This window comes from Meles meles, chromosome 18 (assembly GCF_922984935.1).
Source record: "Meles meles chromosome 18, mMelMel3.1 paternal haplotype, whole genome shotgun sequence".
Taxonomy (NCBI): Eukaryota; Metazoa; Chordata; class Mammalia; order Carnivora; family Mustelidae; genus Meles; species Meles meles.
In genome coordinates this window covers 27,431,715-27,454,958 of record NC_060083.1, presented here as the reverse complement: position 1 = coordinate 27,454,958, position 23,244 = coordinate 27,431,715, and the positions used below count along the sequence as shown (strand labels likewise).

The window sequence follows — 23,244 nt, the reverse complement described above, 5'->3', positions numbered from 1 at the left end:
TCAGAAAACCTTTTCTCTTTTGTCTGAATTACGGTGATTTTTTTCTTGCAGTTTATTTATAACGGCTAATCAATATAGAAGAGGCAACATCTTTCAGCTTATACCTGCAAAAACTAATAAACTTGTATTTCAACACTAGCAAATATCAAGTGGTCACCCTTAAATTTCATAACCTTTTATCCACCCTCAAAAGTTCTGTATTAAGTACATTAAAAAGTATCGACCCTCAAAAGTTCTGTATTAAGTACATTAAAAAGTTAAGAGTTAAGAACAGGTACAGCACATGGTCAGCGCTCAGTAAAAGTTGGCTGATGATGAAGAAGATATTCCCGCTTCACCTGGTTCACATAAGCATAATGTTAGGAAGCAAAAGATGGCGAATTAGGACAGACCCAGATGCATACTGATCTCTAGATTGTTAACGTTTGGTGTTAGACATCTTGTTGCTATAAAACATGCCATAAATGAGTTTTGACGTAAGACTTCTTTAAGACCGGTGAGAGAGGCTCAGATGAAGCAGAGGTAACATTACAGTGAACTCCAGGATAAACAACCAGTAACATGTCCTTTCCTGTCCCACAGCCACCCCTGAATATGTCATCAACCAACTCACTTTGTTTGTAGCTGGTGCTTAGAAACATTAGAAAACCCAGGGTTTCATCACCCAAACACAACCCTCGTGCCGTTGTAGCTTAGTTCCTTCCAGCCCTGGAGTGACGGTTCTGTGTTATTTCAAACTTGGGGCTCCTTTTTTAGAGCAGAGCATCCTAATATGAAAAGTCACACAACTGACTTGACAGATCCTCTAGACTTTTACAAAGAACTTCTGCATTTAACTCGCTTCTCTTTTTTAAGATTTTATTTATTTTTTTAGATAATAAATATGAATAAATAAATAAATAAATATTATTTTATTTATTTCTTTCTTTAGAGAAAGACACAGCAAGAGAGGGAACGCAAGCAGGGGGAGTGGGTGAGGGAGAAGCAGGCTTCCTGCAGAACAGGGAGCCTGATGCAGGGCTCGAGCCCAGGATACTGGGATCATGACCTGAGCTGAAGGCAGACACTTAACGACTGAGCCACCCAGGCACCCCTAACTGGCCTCTTTTTGTGAGCTTGTATTTGCCTTGGGAAGTTTTCCTGTAAGTGAAACTGCTGAGCCAAACGATTCGGAATGTAAGTCCTTCCATTCACTTGCCTTTTACTGGGTGTTTATGCAGTGCCTGGCACCGTACTTAGATAGAGTACAGAAAACAAAAAAAATGTGGTCTTGGTCCTTGTCCTCAAGGAGTTCACAGACGGAGGGGAAAGTATATTGATGATACCAATTTATAGTTCCAAATAAATTCCCTAAGGAATAGTTCCCATGTTACCACACCGACCCCCTAAGGATTCCAAGAGGCAAACCGAACAAAAACTGGGTTTATTAGTAGGTAGAAAATGAAATCTTGCTTGGGTCTTATTTAATGCTTACTCATTAGCAGTGCCCCCCTTTCACGAGTCACTTTATGGTGTTGCTCAGATTTTACCGGGATGCTCGTCTAGTTCACATCTGCTTGCAGGTTTTCTTTACAGAGCAAAGACGTGAGCCAACCATCCAGGTGCCCTGCTGGGCTACTTCCCAGCTCCCATTCAGTCTGTTTTCCCACACTAAGATTGACTTCCACTAACTTGTACTTGGAGCTACGCCATTTGGCCTATACTGAGAGATTTCAGAAGAAACGACTCAGTGAAACCTACTGCTTTATTTGCAGAAAGGAGGTTGAAAATAACACAGGTTATATTAGTTTCCTCTTTACAGAAGCCCACAAAAGAAATGTTTTCTGGTATCAGTACCGGAATAATTATGCATCTCCCAATAGTGGATTTATTTTTTATACTATGACCACAGTGAATCACGGAACTCATCATGTCTTCTTTATGTCAATTCCTAGAAAGGGTAAAGTCAACTAACTATAGTTCACCACTAGCAAATGCAAGCATTTTAAAAGCACACACTTTTGTATACTTAACTTCATTCCTGGCTTTATCTTATCTCCCTTCCTTTCTTTTTTCCCTGTTTCATTTTTCTTATCCACTTATTTAAAAAACTGAAACTAGTTATTAACATTATGAGGTATAAAAATATATATCTAGTTTGAAAAAAACTGGAAGGTTCAAAAGGGTATAAAACAGAAAGTACGAAGTCCCACCAAACACTGCATTAGAACACAAAAGAAAGAAAGAAACCACATGGTCTGACTTTTCAGGAGCAAACAACCGAGCTGGCAAAAACCAAGCAAACACACAATTATCAACAGGCGTGTTAAGTGCTCAGACAGAGGGAATGTGCTGTGGACACACATAGAAAGGGCATGGAATTCAGACTGAAGGGCTCTGTGGGATACTTGTGGGAGAAGTGATGCAGAGTCCAGAGGGAAAAGCAGTCTAACACAGAAAGAGGCAAAGGTAGCCCAAGGGATGGGAAAGGCCTTAAATACTGAGCTAAGGAGTTAAAACTTGATCCCCAAGACTATGGAGAGCCCACTGCAGGATTTTAAATGGGATTTAAATGACATAACCAGAATTGAATTTCAGAGAGAACGGGCTTCGAGGTTGTGCAGAACAGATTGATGGGGGATAACAAAATGAACAGCAACTCTAGCTATGTGGTCAGAAGTGATAAGGACTGGAGTGATTTAATACATTTAAAAAAAAAATGTAAGAATGCTATGATTTTTTTTGCCAAACTCAATAGATTTAACCTCTTGAATTCAGATTTCTATAAGTATTTCATATCACCAAATAAACATAATTTTATCTCTACCTTTCAAATATTTATACTTTATTTCTTATTGTACTGGCCAGAACTATATTTTTTAAAAAATAATTACCTAAACTGCATGATTTTATGTTATAAATTGAAAAACAGTCCAAGGGAACAAAATAGAGATTTTGGAAATGATTTAAACTCTTTAAGAACTTAATATTACAAACCAGAAGCAAAGTAACAATGGTGAGAAGATCTGCTGTTGAAGGCATGTTGTTGAGAGAGCTGGTATCCACCTGCCTATCAGCACAACGCAGGAAGGACCGCTTCCTACCCCATGACTGCGGGCCCACTCAGATGGGTCACACACTTACATGTGAGTGGAGGAGAAAGAAAAGAAGAAAATGGAATAGCATATTTATTCCAGCTGTGGAAGGAAGATAAATTTCTGACTATTGTGAAATAAAGGATATTATCAGAGACAAACTGAATAGGCATGAATATATAAAAATAAAATAGTTTTGCCCCATGAAATGGAAAATGAAGGGAAAATAGAAGATGACGAAAATAACAGATACAAACCTGCCAGTCTACGTCTGTGTATATATATAAATCTATTACAAATATGAAATATGTAAGGTCAATAACATATTTCACCGAATAGATGGTCAGATAGTCAAAACAGATAGATGATCAATTTACACATAGAGAAAATAGAGCGAATTATCATTAGGAATACTGCACAGCCTCTACGAAATGAACGAAATATAAAAACACCTACGGGGGGGGGGGCACCTGGCTGGCTCAGTCAGTAGAGTGTGACTCCTAATCTCGGGGTTTTGAGTTCAAGCCCCACAATGGGTGTAGAGATTACTTAAAAATAAAGTCTTTAAAAACAAAACAGAACACCTTTAGGGACACACTATGCACTTGCTAAATGAAGTACAAACAAAGCTGGAACATAGTGTAAAGAAAAGTATACTTCTGTTATTAGAAGCACTGCCCACTAGCCCAAACTCTCTAGAAAGCCACAAGTAATAATATATATATGAACACACGCGTGTGCAAACACACATTCCGACCTTTTAAGTTCACTTGGAGGAACTATATCCCTGGAAGGGTAAATAATCATTTGCTTAATGATATTCAGAGTGGAACCATTCATAACAGGAAGAAGTGGAAATAATCCAAGGGCCTACGAAAGTAAAAAGACTAAATGAACCACAGGACAGCAGCGAGATGTGTTGCCCAGTGTTTTAAAAGGACACATGGGGCCACAGGGAACTAGAGGCCAAGCAGAGGAACACACAGCGACACTCTGCAAAATGAGGGTCTGTGTATGTGACAGGTGCAGATGGAGGGATGCGGGCAGGGCTCCTGGCTGGCTCTGGCAGGAGAGCGTGCGACTCTTGATCTCGGGGGTGTAAGTCTGAGCCCCATGTTGGGTGGAGAGGTTATTTATTAAATAAATAAAATTTGAAAAAAAGGAAGCAGCAGCAGGATGTTGCCAGAGTGAATGTTTTCCTATGCTCTGGATTTATGTGGGCACCGGCGGCCCAGAGGCTGTTGAGGAGCCAAGCTGGGGCCTTGGGCTAACTGTACACTGATCTCCTTCCTCGAATGTCCCACAATCCAGGAGGTGCCTCACCTTCATCCTGCAGAAGGTGTGCTGCCACAGGGGCGTACACGTCGCTTTACTGCTGAGGTTTCTGGCAAGGAAAGCAAGTGCTGAGCACCGAGCGGCCTTACCGTGAGCGTGGCCAGGGACATGAAGCCAATGAGGTTATTCCATACTTTATCGATGTCCTTCAGCAGCTGCTGGAGTTTCTCACTGCACACTGCAGTGGCCTTTATGCCCAGCTCCACGCGCTTGGTCACCCTGTACACCTCAACGACACCTGGAGGGTGAGAGCGCGGGGTGAGGGCGGGGAGTGCAGAGATGATGGGCAGCACAGGGTCGCACTACTGCCCGCTGGTGTCTTCGTGGGAAACGTGGACTGTATCTGCACAGAAGTTAACGGACTACTCCTTGGGACCAGTCTACACAGTGCTTCAGTGTAACTTCCTGGTAAGAGCACAGACCACAGCTACAATACCTGGGTTCAAATCCCAGCTCTGCCACTTCCTAGCTGTGTCACTCTAGGCAAGTCACATAACCTCTCTGGACCTCACTTTCTTCATCTGTAAAATGGGGATAATAAAACCACTTCTCCAAGAAGGACTGAATGGGTTAATACTGTAAAAGGCTTAGAGCAGTGCCTGTAGAAAAAGAGATACTATGAAAGTATTAACTCATTTTTCCTGGCTTTTTTATAAGTTCATCTGTTTAAGTTTGGGAAATTCCATTAAACTGGGATTAAACATTCAATGTTTCCCATTTAAAATGGGAACATCAAAAGCCTAAAAGAATCTGATTGTCAATATCATCACACAGTAATTAAGAAACATCTCACTTCTCTGAATGCCCAATGATTTACAAACTCTGTGGCTTCATTCATCTTTTATATCTACTTAGCAGAACAGCGCATGGTGCTTCTCCTGTGGTCTCTGAATTGTGGCTGAATTCTTCCAGCCAGGATGAAAGGTGCTAAGCATCTTCACTTTCTAAGGAGAGCCACCAGACACATGCCCAACTTTCCCCTGAGCCTCTAGAAGAGAGGACTGGAGGAATTCCAGGCGATCCTCAGAATAGGGCATCATCAGCAGGGGTACAGTGCTCTGCTTTTCCTCTTCCTTCCCCAGAAGAAGGGCAGGAAGGTGCCAGGGTGGGGTGGGGGGCGCAGTTCTGAGAAAGGGAGGCCAGGGAAGACCTCACTCAGAAGGTGATACCTGAGCAGAGATCTGAAAACAAGTAGGGTCCAAGACCAGTGGCTCTGGTCACGGGCCAAGTGTAAACTTCAGGAGGAGAGCAATACTGAACTGGACAGAGGCTGGGGTCCCAAGCTGGACTGAGCCATTTAATAGCTGAAGACAGGCAGGAAGGTAAGGAATCTGTGATGTCATTAAGGGACAGAGAGGAAGAATTGACAGAGCATGGTCAAGGTAAGACATTAACTGGAGGCCCAAGAATTTCACTGCGATCAAGAGTTGGACGCTTTACTGACGGAGCCACCCAGGCACCCCCGCAAGGGTTTCATGCTAATGCCCCATCTGGGTCAGATTCTTTGATAAAACAGTAATGCAGACCCAATTTTACACTGGGATGTGTGTAAGGACTGAGAAACTTTGCCACAGGTACCTTAAGTTGAACAGTTGTTTCTGTGACTCAAGCATCTTACCTACAAAGTCATATATAGCTTGAAAGATCTACATTAAAATACTTAACATAAGGGAAAACTGAAAATATTGTGAAGTTCAAGATTCTGAATAAGTAAAACACAAAAGAACATACCTAATAAATACTCCATGCCTTGAGCTGACTGGATTACTTCTGTGCACACGCAACTACTACTGATTCCATTTAAAGTATCATTTGCCTTCTTAATGACCTACAAGAAACAAAATCACACCACCTTATATAAAGGAGCAAAGTCATCGCAAATCAATTTCCTATTAGTAGAAAACCCAACAGAGAAGCCAGGGGGCTGAAAAAGCATGATGGGCTGATAGATGTATATGACTCCACAGACCCAAATCTGAGAACTTAATGTTAACCTTAAAGAAACAATTCTCCATTTCTTGGGAAAAGAGAGAGGTTCTTAAGTTTAAATGCTATTTTAATTTAGGCAGCATTAATGATATCATTTTGCTGTTTTTTTAAACAGTGACAGGTGAGGGCACAAGTGACAAATGAGCCAGTGTTTGCTATCGTAAACGTGAAAGAAGCCTCCCTTAGGAAGTGTGCCTTTCCATAGAGCTTCCCTTTGCATAAAGCCATCGAGGGAGGGCTTTCCTCAGGTTTTCCTCTGTCCTTTCAAATGAACCACAGAAAGAAGGCAAAATGGCACAAGACAGCACTTACATGCACGCGAGCACCATGAAAATGACATACTCACATCTAGGGCACTCCCCAGGCATCTCTGCCATTCATACGCATATCTCTCATTCTCCTGTGAAGTTTTAACAAGAACTGGTTAAACCGGGAAGCCTGGAATCCTCTGTGATTTCTGTCCATTTAAAGAGCACTGGAAGGCTTTCCTTTTTATTAAAACTACTCTACCTCAAGCACAGTTTATCTTTTGAAACCACTAATGACTATTCAGAATTACTGATATGTGTAACTTCTGAGCCCCGGACTTGCGAATCTGAGAGGAATGTTTAGTAGCAGCTTCCCTCCTACAAATGTTGCCGCATTTGTTCTAGTGATAGCGGAAACTGCTTCAAAGGTGCTAACCACACAGATGTTTTGCACAAGAGCGAACAATAACCCACCGGCAGTCCCACCGCTAGGCCGCCATGGGCCGGGATGAACGACAAGAAGGGGCAGGGAGGAGAGTAAAGAGCTTTGGCCACAGGAGAAAGATAGCGTCGGACTAAGAGGCAGCCAACAAAGATCTGGACAGTTTCCCACCCACTCTATGTTGATGTTTTAACATTCGCTAAGTCCAAAATGATAAATTCCAAGTGCCCAAAGAAAAGTTCCTTCAGACACTTCCCTCCTTGTGAAGTCTCATGAATCATTTCAATTTTAGGGTCGCTGAAAACTTTCAGCAGATGTCGCACCTGCAAAGTATTTTTATCCAGGGCTAATGCTGCCGTTCTCTCCCTCTAATTAAATATTTTATGTCTGCTTCCTTGTGACCTTCTGCCCTCGCTTCCCCACAAGCATTTTTTTCTTGAGGCCCTCAGTGCCTGGCTGGTCTCAGACGTGCCCCCTGGAGGAAACTCCCCGACTCACCTCTACCTCTCCTGTCAGATCTTTGTACTTGTCACGGATGACAGGCAGGGCCGGCTTTTCATTCAGAGTGTTGGAACGGTCTCTGAAAGGCTGCTCCAGAGCCGGAGAGGGAGAAGAACGGCTTATTTCTTTATCACCAAGGCTCAAACTCCTTTTGTGTGATCCTGGAGAAGTGGATAGCACAGTCAACGGTTCTCAATACTCAGCTTAATTCAAGCCAACGCTTTTCCTTGCTACATGACCCTCTTCTTTAGATGCTTATGTCACGAAGCATTCAGAAACACAGTCCTCGTTCATTCTTCTCTGGCAAGCTATCCAGGTGTATCTGGGAGACAGTGTGTGTTTGGCTCCAGACCATGTCAATAAAGCAAGTATTGCAATAAAGAGAGTCAAATGAATTTTTTTCGGTTTCCCACCGCATGTAAAAGTGATGTTTACCCTACATTGCCATCTGGTAAGTGTGCAATAAATAGCATTTTAAAGATCAGTGCATAAGAGTTGGGTTCTTTTCCAGTCATTAGTCATGGGTTTGCACTGAGCTCCTCCCTACTCCCAATCCAACAGAAATCAATGATACCTTCAGCCAGGATGGGCTTAAGTAGAAGTAGAAGGGGCACACTCAAATGCCTTCGGAGAGCAGGCAGGTCGAGTAAATGACTGAAGTAGGTCAACTGGAGACAAGAGGTGGTGGGTCTGTGACACTAGGCCAGCACGTCCCATCTGTCAGAGTGCTGCTCCGTGCTACTCAGTGCACAGGATTGTCAGATGGGGAGATACAGGCCTAGTAGTGCCAGATATGACAACTTTTCAAGAAAAGCTAGAAATCCAGATTGTGAAATCTCACGATTCTTATCTACTGGCAACTGTTCCGCCCATTAAAAAACATTCTGTGTGGACCAATCAAAATACGTCTTCAGACTGGATGCAGATCCATGGCTACCACGTTGCAGTCTCTGAACTAAAAAATACAGTCCACAGCCAGGGAGTAAGAGTGGAGCTAACTTGCCCACAAGTGGATCAAATCCATTTCCCTGGCTCTTTTTAAATTTTTTTTTTAAAGATTTTTATTTATTTATTGGACAGACAGAGATCACAAGTAGGCAGGGGAGGGGAGAAGCAGACTCCCTGCCGAGCAGAGAGCCTGATGTGGGGCTCGATCCCAGGACCTTGGAATCATGACCCGAGCTGAAGGCAGAGGCCCAACCAACTGAGCCACCCAGATGCCCCTCCCTGGCTCTTTGAACACAGCTCCCCTCTAGCCAACACGCTAATGAACAAGAGACTCTGTGCTGTTTGTTGTTAGCCCCAAAAGCAATTATCTAAGGGACACTGGCTTGACTTTAGTCTTGTTGCAAACCTTTTTTATAGCTATCTGTAACTGACCCCGACTTCAGAGGCTGCAAAATCTACTTCCCCCTAAACCAGAGACCAACTTTTTATTCATATGAAAGAACATCTATCACCTCAGTGGAAGAAACCACCAGAGTACAATGATGGCCACTGTAAGCTACTCACCTTGAACAGAGAGGTCAAAGGTCGCCAGCTCACTTTTGATCATTTCTTCACTGGATTTCATTTTGCTCTGTGAATTGGCCACCAAAAAGTCAAATTTGCTGATTTTGGGCTTTTCACTTTGAAACTCTCCAAAATCATCTGAACACTCTTTGGGGGTGTCGTGAGAAGTGCTGCTGGAAGCTGGGCTTGGGCAGGTGGCCTCTTGGCTCCGTTCGGCTGTCGGCAAGTCCTGTCTTGTGAAATCTTTATAGTCCCCGCTTTCATATTCCTTTTGGTCACTGGCCTGAGGAATCACATCTTTAAAACTGGCAAAAGCTGGGAAAGCGGTCTCTGGAAGAGCATCTTCACTTGCGAAGGTTGTTGCTTTGGAAAGAGAGGTCATGGTGAGGTTTTCGGAACTGCCAAATGAAGTCTCTTTCTTTTGAAGAACTGAGGCAGCTGAGGAGGACCCGCTTCCTGCTGAGAGGACAAATGGAGAGAGTTTTCTGCCCTGAGACGCATCATCCCTGTCTGACCAGTCATAGCTCGTAAGTGCGCTCACTGCAAAATTGCTACTGTAGGTTCCAAAAGCAGCATATTTTAAGTCCTCTATATCTGAAAGGGAAATAAGACCCCACAATTAGAGGCAAGCTCATGATTTAGGTAAAATGCCCTAAACTCTGCAGAAGTGAAATGTCTAGCATATTTGATTAGTTTTACGTTATGTTGGAGTTAACTAAATTTAGAGCTTGTACTAAAATTAAAGGAACTGGGCTGTAAAATCTGATCTTTAAAAACCCACATTAGCTTTGAGCTGGCATTTATATTTAGTTACAAAGAGCCTTTTTTTTTTGCATGTAAAGATTACTATAAAAAGATAGGAGTATCATCTACCAATGTATGACATGGCTCGGGTCACTTAGTAAGCTTTTCACTTATAAACTTTAAAATGTACTTACAATACTCCCTGCCTAAAACTGGGCCCTTTCATCTTGACTTGGTTGGGAAATGTTCCTTTAACACACGGACGTATGAATGTACATGACAAACGACTTGAAATCTGACAATTTCTCAAAAGTAAAGTAAGGTAAAAATAATGTTACCCAACTTTTAACCAATTCTTAGGAGCCTCTGTCTCAGGCAAGATCAAAGGTAAGATTTTAATGAAACAGTTACTTACCTAATTGTTATTGTCAATATGACGCCACACTGCTGTGATGGAGTATGAGGGGGGAAAAATTAATCTAATCTACTTTAGCCTCTAAAAAAATAGAATCAAAGGTCTGGGTCCTGGGTGGGTTCCTGTTTCTCCTTCAACTACGTATCAGCCCCTCATTAAAAAAAAGAAAAGAAAAGAAAAAAGGAAAAGAAAGAAATGCTGGGGCAGAAGACTCATTTTACAAAGCATTCTCAGTGGATTAAGCCGCTGCCTTCGGCTCAGGTCATGATCTCAGGGTCCTGGGATCAAGCCCCGCATCGGGCTCTCTGCTCAGCGGGGAGTCTGCTTCCTCCTCTCTCTCTGCCTGCCTCTCTGCCTGCTTGTGATCTCTCTCTGTCAAATAAATAAAATCTTTAAAAAAGAAAAAAATAATAATTTAAAACGTAGAGAGAGAATGTAAGGTTTTAAGTAGACTCCATGCCCAGGGTGGGGCCCACTGTGGGGCTGGAACTCACGACCTTGAGATCAAGACCTGCGCTGAGATCAGTTGCGGGACCCTAAACTGACCAAGGCACCCAGGCGGCCCAAGAATGTAGGTTTTTGATTTAGACAGATAGCAGTTCAACTCAATGGTGCCACCTACTGCTTGTGTGACACAACGCAAGATATTTGACGGTTCTTACAACCTTGGTCTGCCTCTCTGTAAGCTGAGAAGGCCATGGCCTGGAAAGGGCTGTGTTGTGGCGCTGGAGAGTAACGCATGTAAAGGACCCAGCTCAGCGCCTGGTGAGCAACGCGTACGGGCGGGATTGGCACAGCATCATTGCCGCCAGCCTCCACCGGACATTTAGTTGTTGCTTTAGGGCCTAAAATGGAATTATTTCGTAGTACAAATGAAATGTCAACTCCTCGTTGTAATGGTCCTTACTAGGGGAAGTTTCTTGCTTGCTTTCAAAGCCCAAAAGCCGCCGAGGCTGAAAACCGCTCCTGTGTGGAGCTCCCCCGCCAGCGTGCTGGCCGTTCAGTCTGGCCCAAGTGTCATCTTAGTCTCCGTGGCCCAGCTGGACAGCCAGGTGCAAGGCTCCCTCTCTCTCTCAGAATGGCAGACATGGTTGACAAGGCAAACGCTCCACAGTTCTGGGACCCAGGTTTCCCTAAGTCGAAAGGTGACCCACACTGGGTCACTGTGTCTTTTGGTTAAGGGATTCCTGACATTTTCACAGCTCTTCGAAGGGTATACTCCAAACCTGTCTTGCTTTCCTCTTTAACTCTACCAGCAAAAGGGCACTAAATTAGTAATAGGAATGGAAAATCCTGGATTACACAAAAGGCAAACCAGCAAAAAGTAGATAACTTCCATAGAACCGTGTATTTTAAACCTCTGTGGTGTAAATGGTACTCTTCAAATCTGCTTGTCAAACAGGAGGGGGCAAGAGATTCAGATGAGAAATGTACAGTTTAGAATGATTAAAACAAGGCTTCAGGCAAAATACTTTCTTGGTGTCTGGCTGCAGTGCTTTGTCCCTCCCACCACCCCCCCCCCCCAAAGAATGAAAGGGATCAGGAGGTGCCCTGACTCAGAGAGGGGAACTGCCCTGAGGCAGGTGCCTTAGGACAGCCGTCTTCAAAGGGTACGTGCGGGGGGGGGGGGGGGGGGGGGGGAGTCTCACAACATGGTTATTGTTAGACGCTACTAGAAAGCTTTTTTGGGGAAACTGTATTATGAACTGCTCCAAGAATCTCATCTACTACAAGGGTAGCAATTTTAGCAATTTTCCCAAAGACCAGAGGCAAATTTAATGAAAACTTAAGCTCTAGTTCAAAAAACACAACCCAGCTGTTATGGTAATAAAAAGACCCTTTTGTGAAATTCTGCAGTAAGAAAAAAACAGGGGTTAAAAAAAAAAAAAACAACAACCAGAAATGATTGTATTATAATCAGGTAAAAAGCAGTATAAGCAATAAGGGATGACCTTATCTGAAAAGCTTTTAAATATTCTCATAATACTACAAATCTTCAACAAATCTTACTTTTATTAAAAATGAGAGGCATAACATTTTGCCTTTTGGAGTAACTCAAGGAAATGACCAAATGGAAGATTTAAAAAATTTATAATAAAAAAAAGATGAGTAAATATACAAGATATGCCAAAATCCAGCCTCGAGGTTGATTTTAAAATTTTACTTTTGCTTATTCATAGGCTACTAGAGTATAAAAAAAAGTTTACTGAAGTGCATCTGAACACAAAAAGAAGTACTAACTTAGGTAAGGAAGATGAGAACACTGTCTTTCTAAATCTTCGCAGTTACAAATAATAGAAAAACTGAGTAGTATTTCCTGGAGTGGGGAATACTTAGTAAACCATTTTCTAAGAAAAATGTGGTAAATCAGTTCACGGAGGGTAGGTTAAACCAAGAAAAGTTCTCATTTCCCATGTTAACAATTCTACATTTTCTAAGCAGTTAAATTACATGTATTAGTGTATGATGGTTTTTCAAAATATTAAAGATGCTGTGAGACCTGCAACATCAGTGATGGAAGCCCTGTCTGGAAAAAATGATGTGGAATAACCCACATTTTGTAATCACTGAAGTTTCTATAGATGGGTTTTCCATTCAATAGCTGAATTCTGACAATTGCGGGAGAAACAGGAAAAAGAAAACAGAGAATGGATGCAATAAAATGAAAAGAGAATCACGACTGCATTTCTAGTTCTCCTGGAGAGCTCTGCGGCTGTGCTAGGTTGAACAGCAATCACACACAGATAATAGGCCAAATTGTGTGCTGTAATACAGGTGTTTGTTGGCAACCAGGAATGTCCTATTACAAAGGCCGGGGGAATGAACTAGGCGAGCTCCTTCCATCATGGAGCTCAAATCAAGACTTCTTGCTTACGCTGGCAAGTAACCCTAGCAGTCTCTTCCATAACCTCTATTCAAATCCCCCTGGAACAGATGCTGAAGACAAAAACAAGTTATTTCTTGGAACAAAGAATGTGAGCTGCCATTACACGATGCGAAGGCCACAGTGATTTCCATGGAAGTTTTCTAAAGCAGTAATCATATGCCCAGGTGATTAAGTTCCTGGCTTCTGAGAAGGGAGCTTAGAAAAAGAAGAAAAGGATACATGTGCAAAGTCTACCATTCTTCAGGGTTTTGTACAGCAATAAAAATGTTCATGGGACTAAGGAAGAAATCTCTTTTAATTTCCAATACTGATTTAATTCAAACTTCACTTACCAAAGCAAACCAAGAAATATTGATACATCTCAACTTCTTTCCACCCCTGACACTATTCTACTTTCACATGCTCTATTAACTATAGAACCTGGGCTGTGGCCTGGAAGTCTCAAACACTTGGATAGCTGTTCAAGAAAAGAGAATGAAAGTGACCACACTGAGTCTGACAGGCTACAAAATGCTGCGGTCTAACTGCTTTCTAGTGTTCCCTAATCTGTTTAGAAACCTCCCATTCTTCCTTTGTCCTGACTCACAGAAATCTATGGTTTAAATGATACCACGCTATCTGTAAGCACCCCCACATTTCTGCACCAGTACTTTACAGTTCAACAGAGAAAATCATTCTGGAGATATGTGAAGTCAGAAGAGGCTGGAAGGTCAAGGAATGGTGTCAGGCTTTACAGCTGACTCTTGAATGGTATGGGTTTGAATCACACAGGTCCATTTATATGTGGATTAAAAAAACAAATAGTAAATGTATTTTCTCTACCTTGTGATTTTCTTGGTAACATTTTCTTTTTGCTAGCTTACTTTATAATACATAATACATCTAACATACAAAATAGGAGTTAACGGACTTTATCAGTAAGGCTTCTCGAGGCATATTGTCAAAGTAAGTAGCAGGCTATTAGTCAAAAGCTGTATGTTAATTTTTGGACCACACTAGGTCAATGTCCCTAACTCCCATTCAAGGGTCAACCATACAGGGGGACTGCTCATGGTCATCAAGAAAAGTCAAATCTCATTAAAAAACCCACCAAATGAGCTGTAGGTGGGGCCTTTTGGCCATGCAAGGGAGAGGCCAAGCACCCGGAAGACCCTCCTACGCCCGTGACCTTATAACGCTCTCAAAGCCATTGGGCCAACGCTTTCCAAAACAACAAATCAAAAGAATTCAACTGATGGAAAAACAAAGCTAGAAGAAGCTCTTTAAAAGGAAAATAATTTGATTTTGATATATTTGGATTTAGCCCAGCTTCGCCGATACTGTCAGTGTCCCCTTCATGTTCATTTGTGACTTTGAAAAATCAGCAGAGATTTTAATGTGAACAATAGAGTGATCGCAGAATATGAATACACTTGTATAATTTCTCAGACACTGATGTATGACATCAAGCACTAACTGTATTACTTTACTTGGCATAGGAGTAAACAGAACACATCATAATTAAGACGTAATATATTTATCCAAACACAGTAGTTTGAATGGCAGACTCAACTTTTCTTTGAATTAATCCAAACCCAATATGCAACTTCTTTCCTTCTCAAAAGATACTGTGAGTGATCACTCTGGAATCCTATTCAAAATCCTCATCTTTAATGGTTTAATTTCCTGTCTGCCTCAAATTTTTAAAGAACAAAGAACTAAAATCTCAAAATATAAGAAAAAAATGTCAACTGTGGAAATAATCCTTTTTTCCCAAGATTTTTATTGGTCTTGGGTTTATAATCTAAAAAACAATAATATTCCCAAGGGTTTTTTGCTATTAATATACTCTAAAATGAAACAAATATTTTCCAAACTTAGCATTCTCTTATTGCTAATTTTTGTATGTCTTTCTAGGATTATTCTCTTAAAAAGGAAAGAGGCTTAAAGCTTACTTTGAGGACCTCCCCTAAAATTGTTTTAAGAAATTGCTTTATGGACTCTGAGTAAAAACAAACAAACAAACAAAAAACCAAAAGACTCAAGGTGGCTTCATGATACATTCTGAAGCTGGAAAGATAACGTGCTCTACAATTAGAGCCCGAGTGCCCATTTCAGACCCACACTGAATTCAGTCCTGAAGACATTTTGGTATTAACACTGAACACTCTCCATTACAGAGATTATCAATTTAAGCTCAGTTTGCATGTACTGTGCTCAGAAGTCCATCTCAATACTATTCCATGATTTAAGTTAAACTTACAGGTATCTAGTTATTAACAGATGTATCCCCTGTCCCCAACACTCAACTCTTCGATCTATTCCCTCAGCCGCTCCCTCTCTGCACACCGTAACTCCTAGTGGAGACAGGCTCTGTCATGTTTACTAAGTGGTAAGACCTGCTCTGTTTTTTTCACTAGAAGAAAGGAGTAAACTTTTCATATTGCATAGTGTAAGGTTAAAATTACATCTTAATTCAGTGCCATGTTGAAAATTTCTATCAATGGAATTATAAGGGGGAAAGGCTAAGCCAATACTTTCTTAGGAGAAAGGTATTTGAAGAAAAAAACAAAAGGAAAAGGCCCTCTAATCACAGGAGATGCTACAGCTTTATACTTCATACAGACCAGATATTTCTCTGGTCTAACCCTTAAATAGTACAAATTACACACATCCCCACACTTTCAAAATATGCCAAAGAATTATTTATTAACATAGGACTTACAGATCACAAAAGAGAGTAGTACAGAAGAGCTGGAAAAGAAGTCATCAGAATAGGCATGCAGATCAGTGTTTGCAGAGGAATATACCAAAGCAAGTTTGAAAAGGCACATTCACACAGAAAATGTCTAAATTGAAAAAAAAAAAAGACATCAGAAAAGCAGCCAAAAAAAAAAATACTAATAATAAGGCGCTGATTAAAATACAACGATTTTCAATGTCAAAGAAGAGCTACTTTACAGGTAGGTAGGTAGCTAGCTACAGAAGTCTTGCTAACCCTTTGAGAGTGTCACAAATGAGGGTAAGCTCTTGCTGCCAGCAAAACCAGATGATCGTAATGACTGCACATCAAGATGGTTCCGTGCCAGAGAGATTAAATTTGGTGGTGGGGATGAAAGCAGCCTAGTTGAAATTATATGCAGCAAGGGCTCAAAGGGTTAAATGTAATAGTATGCAGAGAAACCAGGCAATGTTATTAGTATTATCTACCTTCCATACAAAGAATTATAGCAAGAGTTAAAAGAGACAGTATCCCCTTCAGAGTTAAGTTGGGGTTTCTAAACAAGATTAAGGACCAGAGAGAGCAATCTACTAGTTTATTCTCTTTTCATCAGCTCACTTGTTTTTTCTCCAACAAGAAGTACCTTTAACCCTCAAACTAAGAGAGCAAGAGATACTGTGGTCAACATGAGGTTAAAGTCAAACCAAAGTGCACTGAAGAGGTCCCTGCCATTTACCTTCGACAGTACATGTAGGCAGCAGTTTTGCTCAACAACAATATAGCTCATGGGTCAGGCATCAACCCCTTTTACCAACCGCTCTAAAGGGATACTGCTCCTTTCCGACAGGCCGTTTACAGATCAAAAAGAGGAAACAATCTGCTTTTAAGAATATCCGCAAACTTAAGAGACTTGGCTTGAACATTACAGGTTCCAAGCTGGGAATGTTCCAAACATACATAAAAGAACATGAGCACAGAAAATTATTTTAACAGGTCAGTCAGAACAAGCTTGGTCACAAGAACCTGCCCCTCCCCAAACAAAATGAAAAAAACTTTTAAAGGAAGGAAAAGAAAAAGACATCCCAAACCTGATTTAGAGTCATCTCATAAAGACATCTAGCTTGGCACTATGAAAGAATATAGATTCACTTTCAGAAAAATAGCTTCTAATTCATAACTTCAGAGTCCAAAAGGCTAGTATACATGTCATGAGATTTTTAAATAAAAATTAGATATTTTTTCAAAAAAACAGAGCACTTTGCAACCGACTACTGTGGCTCAAGCAGCTCTTACAAAAAAGAGAAACAAAATCACTCTATCAAACAAACAGCAGCAAAAAAAAGAAAAAAAAAAAAAGGAAACCATCTGAGGAAAAAATACAAAAAAAGGAAGTAGACAGTCGGGCGCAAGGAGCTATGCAGAGTCCGCGACCCTCAGACAATGCCCCAGCCAGTCAGTCGCCATGTGACACGCGTCCTGTCTCTTCGAACCTGCTCCTAATCCAGCACACTGTTTAAGAATATCTCCAACTACTCCAGCAGCCAAAGGACGGAGGAGGTTTTGTTCTCTGACTTACCATTTTGATATATGCGAAAGTCATAACACTTTGACATTTCTGCCACAATCTGTAAACTTGGAAATGTCTTGTATGTCCCTCTCTAGTTAAAACACAACAAACCCTTCGAATGTATAGTATGTTTTCTAGAATAATACAGTAATACTGAGATAGTTCTCATTGTTAAAGGCCACAAAATGGGTTTATCTTTCTATATAACATATCAAATAACGAAACAAAATAAAAACGAGGACACTTGGGAATCTAGTTTTTATGACAGGAAGCTGGACTAGAGAATAAACCACTACAAGTAAATCCATACAGAATTCAGAGAGGGCTCCCTTGTAAGATGTTTTCAAACATTTTATGACAAAGTTAGTAGTTACCCCATTCTACCATCTACAGATTTGTTACAAGTTTGTACTTCCAGCAATAAAGTTCACACTGAACACTGTACCTGAATTCCACTACAACTCATGCCCTCCTTGCCAGACTCTGGCACACACGACATCCAGACAAGCTCTTTCCCTCCTCCCTTGTGGGGACGTGGCAAACTGCAGTACAACCGGCTAGCCATTTTTACTTTCTTGGCCTACCAAGAGTCAGTTTCTGTAAACCGAACAGAATAATATATTGGCAGCTGCCAAACAGACCCAAGAGAAGAGAGGAGGAGAGGAAACACCGACCTCACTCACAGAAATAGAGGAACATTACTGACACTGCAGAAGTCTTTATAAAAAGTCCTGGTGATGTAGGGTTCATTCAGCAGTGGATTTTTATGTGCCTCTAACACCAAGTTGGTGTTTGATTGCGAAAATAATCGATCCAATCTAAGTTCCACGGTATTCAGGGGATCCATATATCCAAATATCTACAGAATCAACTTTAACACTGCTTTAACGGGTTTGGCAATGAAGAGGTTATTAGAAATTCATAACGGTTAAGAGCCAGAGCCTCACTCTACTGGAAATCGGCGCCCACCACACCATCTTTGAAATCCACATCACCATCACCAGAGTAATCTCACCAATTCCTCACCTGCAGCAGGAGGATGCTGGCCACTAACTGTTGGTAAATCCAAAGAGCTATCAGACATGACATGCTTAAGATCTCCTCCCACATCAGCCAGTTTCATGTCAAACTGAACAGAGAGTGCGTCTTCAGAGTCCTCCTTGCCAACACTGCTGCCACCAATGGAAGGGAGATCCAAGGACTTCACTGAAGCAGAGTCTTCTTTGGTGTGTCTGAAAGCCACGGATTTCTCACTCAGGGATTTGTCTGAGTTCATGGAAGAAAATTTACTGGAGTGGAAGTCAGCAAAATCATCGTCACTTTTTCCTGAAGGAGTGTTATCTTTCAGTTCTTCACCACCTAGTCCAGATCCTTCCAGAGACAGTTGTTTGAAGACATCGTATTTGGTAGATGCGGCAGCTGAGCCTTGTCCCGTCTTCACCGCGCTGCTCAAGCCGCCGGGCAGAGGAACAGGACTAGCTTCCTCTTTAAGGGCATCGTATTTGTCATCGGCCTTTTGCTCAGCTGAAACAGAGCTGGTACTGAAAGCCATAAAATCTGCAAAGTCATCCTGCTCCCCAACAGATGCTGGACTAGAATATTCTCCAAAAAGGTTGAATTCTCCAAAATCGTCAGCCAAACTAGACATCTTCGTGGCTGCCAACGCTGTCGTGGCTGTAGCGGGCGCTGCTGGCTGTGGTCGTGTGGAAACAGCTTTGGATGCATTAAACGCAGCTGAAAAAGACAAGGGTTTCTCGCTGCTGCAGTTAACAGAGGAAAACATGTCTAGATCTGCTAAGTTCAGAGGGTTTTTCACTTGTGTTTGTTGTTTCTGTTGTATAGCTCCTGAGGGGAAGGCCGCTGGAAAAGTTTGGTCTTTTGTTGGTGGTTCTAGTGGTGATAGACTGTCGGCAGTTTTAAAATCTGTGAAGCCGTCATCTGTGCCTGCAGATCTGAATTCTGCAAAATTTTCCCCTGAAAGAAAAAAAAAGAAACACAACACAGCCAAATAAATAAGAATGCTGAGCTGAAAACCACATGGTGCACAGCATATTAAATTACAAGCATACTTTTAGAGACTTTTCCCTCACTGGCTTGACATTATTTAACCGTGCTATAAACCCTACCAAAACATCTCTTTGGAAACTACACACCTGTTTCCACACTGAAGGCTAGTGATACCAAAAGAAATACGAATCAAACTGAGAGCACCTAACAGCAGCAGTTTTATTTGCTCATCTAAGTGTGCTGGGTGTCCTAGGGCCAGGTCCTTCAGCTGGCCAAAAGCGCGGCTCTAGGGGCTTCTGCTCACTACAGCTAGCCAGCCCAGCACGCAAGGGAAGAAGAAAGAGCTCCTCGAGGTTCCGGAAGAGAGACACGTTGAAATAATGATCCCTTAAAGATAAAATGCTTTACATGGTGATCAATCAAGGCAAAAAATGTCAGATACCAATGAAGTATTACGAAAAATCCTGCATCTAATATTCAGAATGTGAAACCCTTTGTTCATCTAGGCATTTTAAGCATATTCTTAGGTATCAGTGGTCTTCCTCCAGTATATGGAGGCATTAATTGGAAGGGAACTTCCACGAAAATTTTTGAAAAGGTATCTACTTACTTGCAAAGCATTCTAGCTAAGGACACTTTTTTTTTTTTTTTGGATTTATTTATTTGAAAAAAAAAAAGATTTATTTGAGAAAGGGAGTGAGAAAGTGGGAAAGCAAGCAAGCAAGCGAGCGACTGAGTGAGCACCTGTGCTCATGTGAACATAAGCGGGAGGGGCAGAGAAGCTCAAGCAGACTCTGCCCCAAGCAGGGAGCATGATACGGGGCTGGATCTCACAACCCTGAGATCAGACCCCAGCCCAGGCCAAGAATTGGACACTCAACTGACTGCACCATCTCCGTGCCACCTACTAAGTACACATTTTATTTTTTTTAAAGATTTTATTTATTTAAGGACACATTTTAGAGTGGTGGTTTTTCTATACCCTACAACAAATAAGCTGATTTCATGGAAAAAAAAATTCTGAGTACTTGGGCTGTTCTCGAAATCAGCCATCCCACTAAACTAATGAGTGCTTGTTCTTATTTATTAAAATTTAGAGGTATTTAAATACGTACCAACTGTATTATTAAAAATTTCAAAGGATAGGATTTAAACCTTATATTGTGCTACTCTGAGGAAAGATTTATTGAAAACTTTTTTGTTATCGTTTTTTAGAGAAAATAAGTACAATGAATTTTCAATAAAAAATTAAATAGACTCAATTAAGATGCTGATAAAAATCTAGACCCATGATTCTATCTTTTTTTTTTTTTTAAGATTTTATTTACTTATTTGACAGATTGAGAGAGCAGGAGGGCACTAGCAGTGGAAGCAGCAGAGGAAGAGGGAGAAGCAAGCCGCCCGATAAGCAGGGAGCTCGATGTGGGACTTATCCTAGAAGCCCAGGATCATTACCTGAGCCGAAGGCAGTCGCTTAACCAACTGAGCCACCCAGGTGCCCCTAGACCCATGATTCTAAATAGAGTTTTTTTTGGTTTTTTTTTTTTAGATTTTATTTATTTATTTGACAGAGAGATAGAGAGAGATTACAAGTAGGCAGAGAGGCAGGCAGAGAGAGAGGAAGGGAAGCAGGCTCCCTGCCGAGCAGAGAGCCCGATGCAGGGCTCGATCCCAGGACCCTGAGATCAATGACCTGAGCCTAAGGCAGAGGCTTAACCCACTGAGCCACCCAGGCGCCCCTAGACCCATGATTCTAAATAGAGTTCCTTTATTATTAGAGTAACATTATTACTCATAAGTATGAGGTTAGGATGCAGACGATCCTAGTTTTTCTAGTGGTGTCTAAAGGTCTTCCATAAAATCCACTAGGTTTTACCAAATAATGAAAACCAAAAGATAAACCAAATATAAATATAGCTATACCAACATCACTTATTTGAAAACACGAGGGCTATTTCTGGAGAGTTATAAACTAAAATATAGGCTTTAATTTCTTTGTCCAGTTTTAAAATTCTGTTTGTCCCTAAAAATGAGATATAGAAACAGATGAGCTATTAAAGTATACTTCAGGGGCGCCTGGGTGGCTCAGTGGGTTAAAGCCTCTGCCTTCAGCTTGGGTCATGATCCCGGGGTCCTGGGATTGAGCCCCACATCGGGCTCTCTGCTTGGCGGGGAGCCTGCCTCCCCACCCCCCTCGTCAACTTGTGATCTCTGTCAAATAAATAAAATCTTAAAAAAAATATATATTTCAAACCAAAATCTAATTCTTAAAACTATCATTAAAGTAAAACAAGTTTTAAATATATTGTGTTTGTAACGTGATATATGCTTTGATATATCATTAGAAAGCATGGAAAAACAATGGAAGCTGATTTAATCAATTCACCAGCATAATTCATCAACACAAAGAAATCTACTTAATATTATCAGGGAAATTTTAGAAAGAGAGGAATAGCATTCAAAATATTTTATGTTTTTAAGACATACGACTAATAAAACTAAAGTCAATTTCACAAATTGACGGGAGAAACATATGTAAAACTTTAAAAAAAAATCACCCACAATTTTGGATAAGTATGTTACCAATAATATTTGTATCGTTTTCGTAAATGAAAATGTAACAAGCAGCCAATTTTGTCACAGTCTAAATTTTTGATGTGCTGCTTTGAAATATCTGTGAAATTGACAAGTTTTACTTTGTTATTTTTAAAAAGAAATCACCACAGCAAACTAAACTTACTGATGAATTGTAAATGTTTTCATTAGAAAGGTAAGCTGGGTGAAAGGTTCAAAAAGAAAGAAAAACTGGTGGATTTACAAGGTCAAAAACAAAGGGAATTTTGGGGCAAATAAACTAGTTGCAGTCATTGAAAACTTGCACATCAGAGGATACATTAATCCTCTGAATCCTCATAAATTCCCCTCTCTACTTGTCACTTTTTAGGCCCTGAAAACATTTCAAAAGAGGTCACTTGTTGCTAAAACTTCAGTAAGAAGGTCACTTCTCCATATTGAGTATTTTCCTCATCTCTTTAAATTTACGGTTTAAACTGTAGGGGTAGGAAAAAAGGAAATAACATTAATCTCTGTCACTTAGTAACCTACAAAACCCACAGTTCTGAACACAATGCCACATGATTTTTCATAAATTCTAATTTTTCATAAAATTCATAAATTCTAAAACACTAAGATACTTGATGCATTCAGGCCACTGTACATATGTATGTATGTATGTATGTATTTATTTGACAGAGAGAAATCACAAGTAGGTAGAGAGACAGGCAGAGAGGGGGAAGCAGGCTCCCTGCTGAGCAGAGCGCCTGACATGGGGCTTGATCCCAGGACACTGAGATCATGACTTAAGCTGAAGGCAGAGGCTTAACCCACTGAGCCACCCAGGCGTTCCCTGGGCCAATGTATTTTTAATGAGAACAGAAAATATATTCTCCTAAAATGAACAAAGAGTTGGCACCTCTACCTGGAACTCTAACTCTGAGTTAAAGTTAATACAGGAATGAAAGCAAGCCAGCACATGGCAGTAAGGATATGGGGTTCTGTTACTACAGTTCTCCAAGAGCAGCACGAAGGTACTGCTTCCATTCTGATGGCACCACTGTCTTTCCCAGGAATAGCACACCTCTGGTAAGATCTTTACTATCACCCTAAGGAAAGAACTCTGATATTAAACCATGCTCTTTACTCCAAACTCACCTTGGCCTGAGAGGTAGGTGAGGAAAGCACTGCTGGGAGTCAAACCCAGCTAACAAGCCAAAGTTCCTCTAGGGTTTTGTGGATTTTTTTTTTTTTTTTTTTGCTTGTTTT

At 41.1% G+C, this 23,244-nt stretch overlaps 1 protein-coding gene across 13 annotated transcripts in view; it reads right to left on the bottom strand.

Moving 5' to 3' along the window:
- Positions 1 to 23,244, bottom strand: part of SYNRG (synergin gamma) — an 86,265-nt gene that overhangs the window by 13,216 nt on the left and 49,805 nt on the right. For 10 of the 13 annotated variants that reach the window (XM_045984346.1, XM_045984345.1, XM_045984347.1 and 7 more), the window contains 6 exons: positions 18,442 to 19,389; positions 9,102 to 9,695; positions 7,587 to 7,750; positions 6,745 to 6,798; positions 6,141 to 6,237; positions 4,499 to 4,647 (listed from right to left, as the gene is read on the bottom strand). In XM_045984346.1, coding sequence (XP_045840302.1) covers positions 4,499 to 4,647; positions 6,141 to 6,237; positions 6,745 to 6,798; positions 7,587 to 7,750; positions 9,102 to 9,695; positions 18,442 to 19,389 — 2,006 coding nt within the window. The remainder of the gene's footprint in view (positions 1 to 4,498; positions 4,648 to 6,140; positions 6,238 to 6,744; positions 6,799 to 7,586; positions 7,751 to 9,101; positions 9,696 to 18,441; positions 19,390 to 23,244) is intronic. The other 3 variants (XM_045984350.1, XM_045984358.1, XM_045984357.1) reach the window with 1 other exon arrangement.